The 15,843-nt window shown below is 47.8% G+C and overlaps 1 protein-coding gene across 1 annotated transcript; it reads right to left on the bottom strand.

The window, feature by feature from the left end:
- Nucleotides 1-3,573: 3,573 nt before the first annotated feature.
- On the bottom strand, nucleotides 3,574-14,766 carry LOC111143290 (leucine rich adaptor protein 1). The gene is made up of 2 exons (XM_022496930.1): nucleotides 14,563-14,766; nucleotides 3,574-4,125 (listed from the first exon to the last, which is right to left on the bottom strand). Exons 1-2 carry the CDS (start codon nucleotides 14,764-14,766, stop codon nucleotides 3,595-3,597), a joined length of 735 nt encoding a protein of 244 aa, XP_022352638.1. The 3' UTR covers nucleotides 3,574-3,594.
- Between the last annotated feature and the right edge of the window lie 1,077 nt (nucleotides 14,767-15,843).

Raw genomic sequence — 15,843 nt, 5'->3', positions numbered from 1 at the left:
CAGCAGCAGCAGCAGCAGCAGCAGCAGCAGCAGCAGCAGCAGCAGCAGCAGCAGCAGCAGGAAGCTAGTACATTGGTCCTGCTGCTGGGCAGGGTAGCCTGTTCTAGAGGAGTGACGTCTGTGACACTGAGAAGAGGGGAATCAGAGAAGACTTTCTGGAAGCCCAAGCAGCCAGACTGACCCAGGTTCATATTACAGTTGTTTTATTACCTATCTGACCTTGAGCAAATATCTAAGCAACAATACATTGTTAATAATCCATTATTTATAGGGTTGCTAAGAATTAAATAGAATGTTTTAAATTACCTACTACTACCTAATTACCCACTTTTTAACAAAATAAGTCATACCTCCTTGTGGGTTTACACACATTCATTCTTCTATTCGTTCAGGAGGTATCACTGAGCATCCAGTAGGGCCTGGCCCCGTGCACACAGTGACTTGTGTGCTACAAGCCCCTAGCATTTCTCACCCAAGCTGCCACTGAGCTTCCAGTCTGTCCAGTGCTCAACCTTACCATCCCATCCTAAATGTGGGCCCTTACCCTTGCCCATTGCCGTGGTCGCATATCTCCCTGATGATCCGTCATTCTGTCAGCCCCACCCTTTACCCTCCTAGGCACTGTTTCTGCAGCTGCCACGAGTGGTCTCATCTCTGCCTTTACCCAGTTGTGCCTATCCAACGGTGCTGTATTCCCTTGACCTGTGGAGCTCCCCAACTCCACAGGACCCATCTGGATTTCCTCATCTCAAAGCTCCCCACCCCCACCCCACTTCTAACTTCCAAGTCTGAAATGCTGAGCTCTCTGCCACCATCATATCTGGGCCTACTGGCCCTCCCTGGAAAAATAGTTGGTCTAGGATAATTTTTCTTATATCTGCAGTCCAGATTCACAAACCCTTTACCCAATCCAGGGCCAAGGTTCTCTCTCCTTAGAGCTTATGGCTCTTTCTCCCAACACTAAGCTGCCTCTCTAGGGTGGGGTTAAGAACCCAAATATGAAACCAGAAAAATTGCTTTTGGTCCTTCCGGCTTGAGTGGTGTTGACTGGGTGGGGTGGGGCAACAATCAGTCTGGCCAAGTGGCACTGTGGATCTGGGTTCTCTAACCCGGGCCATTGCCATGGATCTACAGCAGGTGACACTGGGGAAATCTCTGCCCTCTCTAGGCCCGTCTCTCCAGCCTGTTAGTGCACTGAGAAGCTGGTCTTCTTTAAGGCTATACTGAAACTCGAGGTTCTATGCAGCTACTCCTGGCAATGGTGCATAATGGCCACAAGAGGGCGCGCAACCCCTTCAGCTAGGAAGTTTGCAGCCTAATCAAACAAGCAAGCTTCAAAAGGGATACTAAGCCTTCTAAGTGAAAAGGTAGCTTACCCAAGAGCACGCTACAAAATGGCAACAGAGTAGGGACCGAAAAAGGATATTTGAATTCCCAGCCTGAGGGGAAGTCCGGAGCCCCAGTACCAGGAGAGGTGGTATGGAGAGGGCTGGTAGGTAACAGATGAGGAGAGGCTAAGAATATATTTCAGAGATTTGGATCACTTTGAGGGGATGGGAGAAGGGAGGGTCTTTAGGGAGAGAGCCATAGGCTGAATGCATTGCCCCAAAAGGACTGGAATGGTGCTTGCAGAACAAAACCTGAGGAATTTGGGGGAAGTGGAGATGAACTTAGCTTCTTTCCCTTCCCCAGAATGAAAAGTAAAGAAATTGCAGAAGTTACTCTAGGATCTGAGGGAGACTCCTCCGTGCACGACAGCACAGCAACTAGGCAAGGATCACCCGACATCCTTCTCTCTCCTTTTTGCTTTTCAATAATTAGTTTCAGGCCCCAGGAAAGATAAGGACCAAAATATGGGCAGTTAGCTGGGGTTTAAAGGGATAATCTCCAAGAATTCATTCTCTGACATCAGGTACAGCCTCCGCCTCAGACCTGTCCCCTCCTGGGCCCCAGGTTGGCAGCTTCTGTGAATTCTTTCTTTGCTGTAATTCACTAGGGCCCTAGGACCCAGGCCCAGAGCCGGTCTCCTGCTCTCTCCTCAGGTCCCAGGAGTCTAGGGCTTGCTCTAAGGGAGGAAGGAAAGCAGCCTTTCTCTGGATCTCTCCCCTCCCAGGACGTGGGCCCTAGGACCAAAGAGCCTCTGTCTTTCCCTGCCACACCCCCACCACCACCACCACTCATTGTAACCCAGACAAGGGGATTTCTTGTGTCTCAGCCTCTGGCAGGCATCCTTGTGACCAAATGGTGGAAGGTCCGAGGCAGAATGGGGGAAGGGAAATCACAGGATCAGAGAAGACACCTCCCCCCTTTGGAAATTATGATACACCCCCAGAGCTCCCAGACTTTAGGTGTCTCCTTCCTCTGATTTCCATCAGCAATAGGGAGAGAAGGGGGTTGGATGGGGGATCATCTGCATATAAAAGGCCTGTGGAAGTGGAAACCGAGAAGGTGTGGAGACACAAAGGCTGAACCTCCTGGCAGACAGATCTGGAGCCAGAATACAAGAATGAGGGCAACCCAGGGACAGGGAAAGACAGGGGGCCAAACAGGGCAGGCCAAATTTTGAGAGCCGTAGGTAGAAGGCCCTGTCTTTCCCTCCCTAAAAGCACAGATACAAGAGTGTCACATCGACAGGGGTATGGCCACAAAGGAAGTGAACCTAGAATAAAATGAGAACACCCCATTTAAAAAGCAAGAATCTGGGGTGCCCGGGTGGCTCAGTCAGTTGAGCATCTGCCTTCGGCTCAGGTCATGATCCTGGGGTCCTGGGGTGGAGCCCCGTATTGAGATTCCTGCTCAGTGGGGAGTCTGCTTCTCCCCTCACTTGTGCTCTAACAAATAAATAACATCTTAAAAAAAAAAAAAAAAAAGTAACAATCTTTCTGAAAAGAAACACAAACCTCTGACAGTGAGCTTTCCTACCAGGAAGGGGGAAGGGTATGTTCCCACTTGCAAGAAGTAACGGTATGGAGAATAAATGGTATGGTCTTGCCTAGCAGCAGGGGCTCAGCCGCCCGATACTGGCCTCCCACCCCTGAGAGATGGTACAGAGGAAAGCCTACTCCATCCTGGCAGGAAATGACATCACTCACCAGATAGGAAGGGATGGTTCTACCAACCCCAGAGACTTCTGGGAGGGCCAATCCATGGAGGGTTGGCCCTAAATGTCCATGTCCCTCCACAGTTCTCCATCTTGGCCAAGAGGGGGGCCAAGACTCCTAGATGTTGGTTGAGGTAATCGCACCCCCAACTCTTCATCATCAACCTCGTAGGCGTCCTAAATCCCTCAAATCCTTACCTAGTTCCGGGAGGAAGGGGGGGCACGGAGCGGGAGGGGAAGTTACTATTTTACGAAAAGCCACAGGTCAAACCTCTAGAGTCAATGTATCTATGGAAATAGCTCTAGGGTCCCAATAATTGAGGGATAAAGGCAGAGCCTCCTCAGGGACCAGAAGGATGATAAGGTCAGATTTCCATGGTAACTGATTTTGATGCAGCCTCCTCCTAGACCCAGAATGAGGGAGAATAAATTTCCAGGGAGACCAGGGCCTAGCAATGAAAGAGCCACAGGAATACAAAAGGGTGGGAGAGTTACTATAAGAAGGTCACGTCATCCTGACACTGCCAGTACCAGTGGGCCTCAAAGCCCAGTTCGGCACTCTCATCCTCTAGTGGCTCAGGAGGTCCACCTTGGAGCCCCTCCCCTGGGGGCTTCCATACAGCCCTCAAATTCCCTAGCCTGCTGGCTGTCAGGTCCCCCTCAGTCCTGGCCCTGTCCCCACTGGGCCCTGTCCCCACTGGATATAACCTTTGCCCAGTCTCAGGGCGGGGAGCCCCAGGGGGGCCCTGTTCATCCAGCTCGCTGGGGACCACCGTGTCTAGGAAGCTGCCAATGGAGAGACTGTCCAGCCGGTCAGTGGAGCTGGTGTCCGGCAGGCTGTCCCAGCTGCCTCGCCTTGAGTGGTCTGGGCTCCCGCCTGTCAGGCTATATTGACTGCTGGTGAGGCTGCTGCAGTAGCTGGTCACTGTCCCCCTCTCCTCCAACAGCCAGCGCACAGCCTCGATGCCCTCATTCAAGGTCAACAGCTGCTGCAGGATCTTCACATCGATGGCTCGCAGGTAGGCCTGGGGGAATGGGAGAAGGAGTCAGTCTGAGGTTCTGAGCCATGGGTTTCCCAAATGTTTCCAGGGGGGCCCGCTTTGTAGTCCAACCAACCATGCTTCAAAGGCAAGAAGCTTGGGAGCAGAAGCATGGCTGGTTTAGAGCATGGGGTCTCAAAGCAGACAGACTGCTGTTTAAAATCTCAGTTCTGGGGCGCCCCTGCCTGGCTCAGTCAGTGGAGCACGTGATTCTCGATCTAGGGTTGTAAGTTCGAGCCCCATGTTGGGTGCAGAGATTACTTAAAAACAAAATCTTTACAAAAAAAAAAAAAAGTCTCAGTTCTACCACTGACTAGCCAGATGACTGTGGGCAACTTTCTTACATTCCTTGAGCCTTGTTTGTTTGTAAAACAGGGCTAAATTACTCATTTCACAGGATGGCTGTGAGAATTTGGAGATGCTGTTTATTGAGTACTCAACACAGTGCTTGACACAGTCTCGGTAAATGTTTAGTATTGAAATCTGATCCTGGGGCGCCTGGGTGGCTCAGTGGGTTGAGCCTCTGCCTTCGGCTCGGGTCATGATCTCAGGGTCCTGGGATCGAGCCCCACATCGGGCTCTCTGCTCAGCGGGGAGCCTGCTTCCTCCTCTCTCTCTGCCTGCCTCTCTGCCTACTTGTGATCTCTATCAAATAAATAAATAAGATCTTTAAAAAAAAAAAAAAAAAAGAAATCTGATCCTGCTAAGCTTTGAACTTAGGTAAAGTATTAACTACTGAAACAGTCCAGATTCAAAGAATAGCCTGATAGGGAGCCTGGTGTTAATTACAAAGTAGGGCCAAAGGGAGGCAAAAGCTGGGGAAGAAAGAGGAAGTGAACATGGTCCCCCAGACTCTTCAGGGTGTCGGTAGCCATTGTTCAAAGGGTCAGAAGCCTGCTGGCTGGGGATTCGGGGCTTCTCTCCACCACACACCTGTCCCCCTTCTGTACAGGGAGTAAGTCTAATTTTCTGGGGAATCTCCAGGGTCCCTCCCAGTTCAGATGCCCTAAATATCTTCCCCAAAGACAAGTCTGAAACTGTCCCTTTCCTGCTCAAGAGCCTCTCCGGGCTTTGCACTCCTCTTGAAGAAGAAGATCCAAACCCTTCAACAGCTGGGATTCCAAAGCTATCACAATATAGCCCTTGTGTGTCTCCCCAGCTTCACCTCTAGCTCACTGACCCGGGAGACTGTGGTCTTGTCACACATGACTTTCCGATTGCGTTTTATTTGGTTTCCTTGTAATCAAAGTAATGGATGCCCATGGATTAAAGAGGAAAACAGTTCTGTGAGAATTATCATGGACGTAATAGGCCCGCACCCTAATCCTAAATCTCGCTTCCCAGAGACAACTATTATTCATTTTTTAGCTGTTTATTTTGGTACTTACCTTCGAATCTCCAAATAACATGCTACTTAGTGATTTTTAAGTTTTAGGTGACTTCCCACATGATGGAAGGTTAAGGGTTTAACTCTCATCCTACTACCCACTCCTCTGCCACATAGACACCTTTCCCATCTTCCAGTTTTCCCAACATATGCAATAAAATGAGTTGTTGGGTGATTACCTTATAAGGATTTGGAAATGCCATTCACAGCTAAGTTGTACAGTTTACTATGGTTACTTTTCATTCCCTACTTCACATTTTCCTTAGAATAATAATAATAAAAATTTTTAAATGATTTTTTTTTAAGATTGTATTTATTTGTCAGAGAGAGAGTGAGAGCATACACAAGGAGGGGGAGCGATAGGCAGAGAGAGAAGCAGGCTCCCTGCTGAGCAAGGAGCCTAATGCAGGACTCGATCCTGGGACCCTGGAATCATGACCTGAGCTGAAGGCAGGCACTTATCTGATTGAGCCACCCAGGTGTCCCAATAATAATTATTAATCCTTAGAATTATGCCTTAGAATAATAGTAAATGATATATAGCATACCTTATATATTCCATTATTGTTATATTATTATCACTACAATATTACTCCTCTTCTTTTGCTTCATTTCCTACATAGTGATCAATAAGTCATCCCCACACCCTCTCCCAGTTGTCTGAATTTTCCTCTCAAGGCATTTAAACATATCACATTCTAACTATTGCTGGTTCTTAGAGGCAGCTCTTCAGGAGCCCTCTGATTGGCCCCAGTGTGAACCAGTTGCACAACTGTCCCCCAGGGATTCCCCCTTCACTAGCCTCCTGGGCTTTTCCCTAGTTGGATCCCTTGTTTCCTGGGTCCATGTCTTCTTCTTTCTTGGTTTACTCCTTCATTGTGTGTGGGTGCTTTTCCTCCAGTTCCTCCAGTAGCTTCCTGAGAAAGTCTACAGAGGAGGTACATTTGTTGAAGCTTTACACGTTTTAAAATGCTGTTCTTCTCCCCTCACACCACTGACAGTTTCTTGGGTATAGAATTCTAGGTAAAAAATAATTTTTCCTCAGGATTTAAGGCATTGTTCCATTGACTTTTTTTCCCCCAAAGATCTTATTTATTTATTTGACAGAGAGAGAGAGATCACAAGTAGGCAGAGAGGCCAGCAGAGAGAGAGAGAGGAGGAAGCAGGCTCCCCGCTGAGCAGAGAGCTCAATTCGGGGCTCAATCCCAGGACCCTGAGATTATAACCTGAGCTAAAAGAAGAGGCTTTAACCCACTGAGCCACCCAGGCGCCCCTGTTCCATTGACTTTTAATTTTCAGTGTCACACTTGGAAAGTCTGATGCCATTATGATTCCTGGTCGTTCATATGGGACCATCTTACTATTCTTTCTGAAAGTTTTCAGGATCTTCTCTTTGGTCCCAGTGTTCTAAATTAGCCCAATAATTTGCCATGGTGTGTCTATTTTCATCTATTGAATTGGCTACTTGTTGGGCAATTTTAGTTTTTAAAGATTTATTTATTTATTTCAGAGTGGGGGGCAGGGATAGAGGGAGAGGAGAACGGAAGCAGACTCCCCGCTGATCCTGGACCCTGACACAGGACTGCAGTAGGGAATGGGGGGAGAACATGTCTTGAGCTGAAACCAAAAGCTGGATGCTCAACCGACTGAGCCACCCAGGCGCCCCGTATTGGGCCCTTTTAACTTGGAGACACATGTTCCTCAGTTCTGGGAGATTTTCTTTATTTCTTTGGTGATTATTTCTCCTCCACTAATTTTCTACTTTTTTTTTTTTTTCCTGGAAATCCTATTATTTGAATAGAGGGTGTCCTGGATGGATCCTTTTTTTTTTTCCCCTCTTCCATCTTTTTCTATATTTGTTCTAGTTTCTGAAGTATTTCAACATTATCAGTGCTTCTGTTGAGTTTTTCATATTTTCCTATCATGCTTTTATTTCTAAGTTGTTCTAGTTCTCTGAATGTTTTCCTTTTAAAATAAAAAATTTTTAAAAAGATTTATTTATGTGAGAGAGTGAGAGAGTTCAGGCACGAGAGAGCAGGGTGGGGTGGGGGAAGGGCAGAGGGAGAAAGAGAATCGCCAGCAGACTCCACATGGAGCTCAGTCCCACAACCCTGAGATCATGACCTGAGCCGAAATCAAGAGTCAGATGCTTAAGGGACTGAGCTACCCAGGCGCCCCTGAACACTTTCCTTTTTATAGCTTCCTGCCGTGCTGCAATAGTACCTCTTATCTTTTTAAGGATATAATTAATGTTTTTTTAATAAGTTCTCATCTCCTGGTATTATCTCCATCTCATTCAAGGTGTTTTTTCTGTTCATTTATGTCTAAATAGTCGGAGGGTCTCATCAGATGTCTTACAGTCTCTAGCAGCTACTTATACTTCAGAGTTGTCTCTAAAAAGCTGATTGCAAATTTTACATACGTACGTGAGGCTTGCCAACTCTGAGCCTCACTTGGAATTATCTGGCTGGGTTATTTGGGTTAGCCCTGAAGTCAGTATCTCTAGTATTTTTCCCTTGGGTTCACCATGTTCACCCGTCTCAAGACTATAATGCAAGCAAAGCTGCTAAGTAAAGGGAAAGGCTGGAAGGGTATTTAGTAACATTTAGTACATTTTTACTTAATCCCTCTTTTTAAAAAAGATTTATTTATTTATTTGAGAGGGAGAGATAGAGTGTGCATGCAAGGGAATGGGACTGGGGGGGCTAAGTGGGGGGTGGAGGTGGGGGAGGGGCAGAGGGCGAGGGAAAGGATCTCAAGCAGACTCCCCACTGAGCATGGAGCCCCACTGTGGGGCTGGATTTCACCACCCTGAGATCATGACCTGAGCTGGAATCAAGAGTTGGATGCTTAACCGACTTGAGCCACCCAGGCGCCCCTACCTAATCCCTCTTGCTCTCAACTTGTTGTCTCTAATCTAGAGACATTCGGTTCGAGTTTTTAAAAAATATATAACAATTGGGGTGTCTGGGGGGCTCAGTCAGTTAGGCAGCTGCTGTCGGCCCAGGTCATGATCTCGGGGTCCTGGGATCGGGCCCCACACTGGCTCTCCACTCAGTCAGCAGCGAGTCTGTTTCTCTCTCTCCCTCTGTGATCTCTCTCACTTTCTCTCGAGTAAGTAAATAAAATCTTAAGGATATAACTGTCTTACAAGTAGAATGATAAATCAGAATATGACTAAGTATTTGTACATTGAGAAAAATACAGGCACTGGAATTAAATAGATCTGGATTCAAATTCCAGTTATGCCATTAACAAACCACAGGGAATTAGAATTTTTTTCCCCTTTAAACCTAATTTCTTCATTGTAAAATGAGGATACTATCTCATTTAGAGGTTTATATCAAAAAATGGAAGGAACATGGGGCGCCTGGGTGGCTCAGTGGGTTAAAGCCTCTGCCCTCGGCTCAAGTCATGATCCCAGGATCCTGGGATAGAGCCGCACATGGGGCTCTCTGCTCAGCAGGGAGCCTGCTTCCTCCCTCTCTTTCTCTCTCTCTGCCTGCCTCTCTGCCTACTGGTGATCTCTGTCTGTCAAAAGAAAAGAAAATAAAATCTTTAAAAAAAAAATGGAAGGAACATATTAACACGCACAGGATAGTGCTTGGCAGGTATCAGTTTGTGAACGGTAGCTATGTGGCTTTAGATATTACTGTGGTCAACTTATTCACCATGGCATAAGCACAGAACAAAATTCTGTACCTGAGGGGCGCCTGGGTGGCTCAGTGGGTTAGGCCGCTGCCTTCGGCTCAGGTCATGATCTCAGGGTCCTGGGATCGAGTCCCACATCGGGCTCTCTGCTCGGCGGGAAGCCTGCTTCCTCCTCTCTCACTCTCTGCCTGCCTCTCCGTCTACTTGTGATCTCTCTCTGTCAAGTAAATAAATAAAATCTTTAAAAAAAAAAAAAATTCTGTACCTGAAATTATTTGTGATTTTGGAATAATATCACAACTCTAATTCAATTAAGCAAATGAGTATTTGGCACCTGGGTTGTCTAATAATAACAAAGATCATGAAGAAACTGTCCCTGCTTGACAGAAACTTGCAGTTTCAATAAGGAGATATGGACATAAATAACTGAAATACTACAGGCTACGCAGATTATTAATGACATGCAATAAAAGATGATCTTCAATTATTTCGCACTGGGGAAATTTTTTTTTTTTTTTTAATTTGAGAGAGAGAGAGACAGCAGAGGGAAGGGCAGAGGGAGAAGCAGACTCCCACTTAGCAGGGAGCCTGACATGGGGCTCGATCCCAGGACCCTCGGTCATGACCTGAGCTGAAGGTAGACTCTTTAACCGACTGAGCCACTCAGGTGCCCCTAAGTTTTGTTTTTTTCTTTTAAATATTTTATCCATCCATTTGACAGAGAGAGAGAGACAGTGAAAGAAGGAACACAAGCAGGGAGAGTGGGAGAGGGAGAAGCAGGTTCCCCACTGAACAGGAAGCCTGATACAGGGCTCGATCCCAGAACCCTGATATCATAACCCAAGCCGAAGGCAGATGCTTAACAACTGAGCCACCCAGGAACCCCAAGAAATAAATTAACAGTGAAACCAACAGTCCTAGTCCATAACCAAACTAAATGTATTAAACAAAACTTCTCATACTAAAAATGCTTCTCCTGCTATATTGTCTCCTTCCTTTCTTCCCCTTCCTCCATTCCCTCTGTACTATTTTTTTCCAAAACTTATATCCCAATCTTCTGTTCGGACAAAGAAGTGGCTGGCACTTGGTTGGCCAGTTAGGGAGGGGATCTTAGAGTACAAATCGTAAACAGACATTCACAAACTCTTTTGTTTTTAGCTTCACTTGTGCCCCCCAATTCCCTAAACACTGGGTTTTCCCAACTCCTTGAAAGCTTTGAGTTTCTGTAGTGCAAATCGTGTTGCTTTTTCAGCTTTCCTCGCTGCTGGTTTGGAATTCAGCTTTTTTCAGGTCCTCTAAGTTACCACACTTCCTTCTGCTTTTCAGCTTCCAAAATTTTGTTCCTATCATCTTCTCTCCTACATTTGTCATCATAATAGTTTCATGGCTTTTAAAATAATCCTTCTACTGGCTTTCTAGTGACATTTCAGAAGGAAATGGAGGTAAATGCATGTGTTCAATCCGCCATCTTGAATTAGAATTCCCGCTGACTTTATTCATCCTTCAAGCCCCAGCCACAAATGCCATTCCTCCTCTAGGAAGTCTTCCCTGCTCTTCCTTAAGACAGAATTAATCCATTCAGTTATGACACAATATTTAGTGAGTCTTTTTTTTTTTTTTTTTAAGGAAGATCTTCAGACGCATGCCTGGAGGTCCCCCCCCTTTTTAAGATTTTACTTATTTATTTGACACAGAGAGATCAGAAGTTGGCAGAGAGGCAGGCAGAGAGATAGAGAGAGGGAAGCAGGCTCCCCGCTGAGCAGAGAGCCCGATGCGGGGCTCGATCCCAGGACTATGGGATCATGACCCGAGCCGAAGGCAGCGGCTTAACCCACTGAGCCACCCAGGCGCCCCAGTGAGTCTTTTTATAGGCATCACATTGTGTTCAAGGAAGAAAAGACACCATTTCTTAACCTCAGAGAGTTCACAGTTTATGGGTAGGATAAGACAATGATATAGGCACTTAAGACTCAGCATGGAAAATGCTAGGGGAAACAAATGCTATCCAGAGGGCCATGGCTATCTAGAAGGCAATGACCCAATCAAAGCAGGTAAGAAAATGCTTCCTACAATAAGGCACATGAGCTGAGACATAAAGGTTGAATAGGACTTCGTCAAGTAAACAGTGGAGAGAGGCATTCCAACTAGAGGACTCAGTATGTGTCCCCTCCAATTCAAAGTGGCCTTTCCATGAGTGCCCGGCTGGCTGAGTTGATAGAGCATATGACTCTTGATCTAGGGACTGTAGATTCGAGCCCCACATTGGGTGTAGAGATTACTTAAAAATAAAATCTTTTTTTTTTTTTTAAGATTTTATTTATTTATTTGACAGAGAGAGAGCTCATGTAGGCAGACAGAGGGGCAGGCAGACTTCCTGCTGAGCAGGGAGCCTGAAGCAGGCTCGATCCCTAGACCCTGAGATCATGACCCAAGCCAAAGGCGGGCTCTTAACCAACTGAGCCCCCAAAAATAAAATCTTTAAAAAAAGAAGGAGGAGGAGGAGGAGTCATCTCTCCAGAGTACAAATCTGACCACGTCACTCTTTAATGAAGACTCTTCCAACAAGCCCACCCTGGGTTCTAATAACACTTATCATCCTGTACCAGAGTTATTAGTCTGTCTCCCTCCTTCCTGTGAACTCAGCTTGTGAGCTCCCTGAGAGCAGTCCTACACAGTTCATTGGTGGCACTTAGCCTCATACTGTATAGGTCAGATTCGGCTTTGTGATTCTCTTGCCTTTACTATCCTTGGCCCCTCTGGTGGTCTCCAGGATTCATCCGGTTGAGTTTTACTGTGTTGATGGGAAATGAATCTGAGAACTAGATTCTATAGTCCTGTGACAGTGGGATTCCCTGACTGTGACAGCAACACTTCCCAGAATAGAAAAAAAGCAAGGCTTTCTTGCCAGAAAAAGAAACACTCATTCCACACCGCCTCTTTGAAAACAGAAAAGGGATAAATCCTCAGGAGAGATGCAGCCTCAAAGACCACTCCAACCCAGTTCTCTTCTCAGGGGGATTCAAGTCCCCCACTAACCCTCTTAACAAAGACACATCAGACTCTGCCCAGCCCTGGGGTCACAAGTGTGGCCTCCTCATTGCTCAATCCCAATCAGGCCCTGGGGTAAAGCCCGGAGATCCCAGGCTCAGCTCCCTGGCCGTGGATTGAGATTCTTAGACAACTGTTACTAGAACTATCTGATCCCATAAGCCCCTGTCCCCTCATCCTCAAAGAGGCAGAAAAACTGAGGCCAACAGAAAGTCAGGGCTCTGCTCAAGATCTCAAATGATTCAGGAGCTGGGCCAGAACTTGAACCCATGACTTCCCCCTTCTTGCCTAAAGCTTTTTTTTTTAAGCCAGCTCTGTGGGGGTGGGTTGTCTGCAGGAACAGTTTTTTTTTTGGGTAGGAGGATTAAGTGGGGAAGGTTTCCATTGTTTCCCCTTCCCACAAATCCCAGAGTCTGGCTGGTTCACTCAACCTGTGAGAGGGGGAGGGAACCAAGAGGAAAAGAGCCTAGAGGCAGGAATAACCTTGGCTTTAAGAGCGGGCCTGCCCCCGGCCCTGCAGGATTGCTGGGAGAGGGACAGTTGAAGGACTGTGCTTAGAGAGCTTGGACCTGTTCTGCCACCAGTGGCTTCAAGGGAAACCCTATGCCCAGTCCCGCCGCTCCCCCCCAGTGGGCAGGGCTGAGTACACAAAGACATCAATGACATCTTGGCCAAGGAAGGAGAAAGGAATCGGGGTAAGGAGCGCTTCCCTATTCTGGCCCCCAGTAGGTTCCCTCCTGTGTGCCTTTAATGGGCAGCTTAGGGTCCCAGACCAGGCTAGGTCAAGAACGCAGAGACCTAATCAGAAGTTAAATGAATGTACGCCCTTAAAGTTTACAAACAGCTAATCACCACCAAAGGCGAAAGAGTTAGAGCCAGAGAAAAGGCATGGCTTCTCCACTGGCTCCCTGTGTGAGCCCAGCTGAACCCCTTTAACACCTGCAAGCATACTTCATCTACAGGACGGGGTAAAGATGACCGCTTTTCTCACTTCAGTGGCATAAAATGTCTTTAAAGCGCCTGGCACGAAGCAGATCTCAATGGTAAAAATGTAAAGTGCAGGAAGATCATGTGAGTTGGAAGCCTGGCTCTGCTTTTTACTTTTTTGTATGACCTTGGGCAGTTACTTAATCTCTTTGTGCCTCAGTTTCTTTATCTATAAAATATCATTTGCTAATAGGGTTACTGTGAGGATTAAGTGAGTATTTTGTAAAGTGCTCAGTATGATGCCTGGCACCACTCTGTACAAAGAAGCGAAGCAAGCCCCTCCCTTAGGTGGGCAGTCACAGCCCTGCTCTGAAGAATCTGGCATTCACCTCCAGCCTTCAGGGCCGAGTGCACACATGGCATTTAAGTTCTTCCCCCATGGAGCCTTCCCTGATTGCTCTGCCCAGAAGGCTCTCCTCCCTGCCTAAGAGCCCCCATGCCCCCCTTCTCTGTTCTCTCACAGCCTAGCTAGGCAGATGGTGGGCTCCAGAAAGACCTATTAGCTGACACACTCACTGTGGCCTCCTGGATCTGAGCCAGAGGATTCTTCAGTTCCCCAGAACTGGCTGCAAATTGGTGGCAGGTGTAAATTACCCCCTTCACCAGAACCAGGGCCTTGGGGAGCCTGGACAGCCCCAAATGCCCTTCTGGCTCTGAATCTAGACCAGCAGCAACAGGGGAGGGGGAGGGTGCCTATTTCCTTCTCTTCTCCCCAAGAAGGTACAGATGAGATGCAAAAATCCTGTATACCTGGGGGGCTATACCAGGAGGTGATGGAGCCAATAGCCATGGCGCTGCTACTCTGACCACCCAGGTTCTAGGGACTTCCAAGTACCTTATGTGGGGATTGGGGGAGTTGGGGAAAGGGAGGATGTTTTGGGTAGCCCTAGACTAGGGGTTTTTCACTCTGATCTCTTCTGTGCTGAATCCTATCATGAACACCCAGGTCTCAGACTAGCAAACCCTGGGCCCAGTGTGCAGTAGAAGAAACTGAGGGCCCTATAATGGTGGGCAGGGCATAGATGGTGGGGGGAGGGCGGGGGGAGGGGGCAGATTTGTGCTGTGCTAGGTTCTCAGTGCTTCTCAGCCTCACCTCTCCCCTCCCGATTATCTGGCAGGAAAAACTTCCAAGAGCTAGTGCCTCCCACCTCAAGTCTTCAGGACCCACTCACCCTTGGAGGGGCAATTAATGGACCCCAGGGTTTAAGGATTGATCTGGAAGGAATCCTGAGGAGTTAGGTAGGGAGTTCTAATTCGCTCGTCTCCAGTCCAACTCTGGAGGCATAAGTCTGTCCCTTCCAACCCTAGCTGGGAACTCCGTCCTCCTGGCCCATGGAACCCACACTCACCAGCTCCATCCTCAACGCCATGATCTTGTCCCCCAGGCTGTGGCCGTGGCCGGTGCTAGGCGCCCCCGAGAGCATCAGGGCGCCGGAGGTTCCCGGCTCCCATTCGCCTCGCAGCCCGCGGAGCAGCCCTTCAGGGGTCTTCCTGCCCACCTTGCCCTCCACATCTCGCAGGTCAGGCGTCTGGAACTCCGCAGTCCCCTCCATGCGGGCCTATGGCTGAAAGAGGACTGGGCCACCGGACGGCGGGGTCTCGTTCCCGGGGGTCCTCCTTTGCCCGCTGCTGGTGCAGAGCGGAACCGGTGGGTCCCCGCCCGCGCCGCGCGGGGGCGGGCGGAGGGTGCCGTAACACTCAGAAAAGCCGCGCAGAGCCGTTCGTGCGTGCGTGCGTGCGCGTGTGTGTTCGTGTGTGTGTGTGTGTGTGTGTGTGTGTGTGTTGTGTGTGTTGTGTGTGTTCGAGTGCTGCGCACACAATGTACCTAGAATGGGTGGGGCTGGGCGATTTGTACTTGGATTTGCACTTGAAGGAGCACTAGGAGAGTTCAGTGCCTTCTCCCTACACTGCGAGCTGAGTCTAGCCAGTCACATAGAAGGCGCCCGATAAATGTTTGCTGAAAAAAAGCTAAGCATCCTCAGGGGTATGGGAGTTTAAGGAACAGTGGTGACAGAAGCTGCAGAGGATTTTGAAAGGCTTCCTGAAGTAGAGGGGCTGGGTGTACAACAGTGGTTAGAATTTAGCTAGCTACGGACACACACACACACACACACACTCACACTTTCAGTGTAACCACTGGATTTATTTTTTTTAATTTATTTATTAATTTATTTTGAAATATTTCTCTACACGCAACATGAAGTTTGAACTCAGCCGGGAGATCAAGAGTTACATGCTCTTCTGAATGAGCCAGCCTGGTGCCTTGCCCCTGAGTTTAAATAAAAGGAGAAAATAAGGTTCTTCTGGACAATGAGAAGCAACCAGTATTGAAGATGAAAAGGTCCACATGGACCAGATCATGCTTGATCCTGTAGACTGACGCTTTTTTTCTTCTAAGATTTTATTTATTTATTTGAGAGAAAGAAAGAGCACAAGCAAGGGGAGGGGCAGAGGAAAAGAAGCAGGCTCCCCACTGAGCAGGGGGCTCTCTTGATCCCAGAACCCTGGGATCACCACCTGAGCTGAAGGCAGCCACTTAACCAACTGAGCCACCCAGGCATCCCTAGACTTATGCTTCTTAAGCTTGACTGTGGTTATGAATTTTCTGCAAATCTTGTTAAAATGCAGAC

Source organism: Enhydra lutris, unplaced genomic scaffold, assembly GCF_002288905.1.
Source record: "Enhydra lutris kenyoni isolate GAN:26980312 unplaced genomic scaffold, ASM228890v2 scaffoldscaffold9, whole genome shotgun sequence".
Classification (NCBI taxonomy): Eukaryota; Metazoa; Chordata; class Mammalia; order Carnivora; family Mustelidae; genus Enhydra; species Enhydra lutris.
Note: the sequence above shows the minus strand (reverse complement) of the source record. Positions and strands in the feature narration are given on the sequence as shown.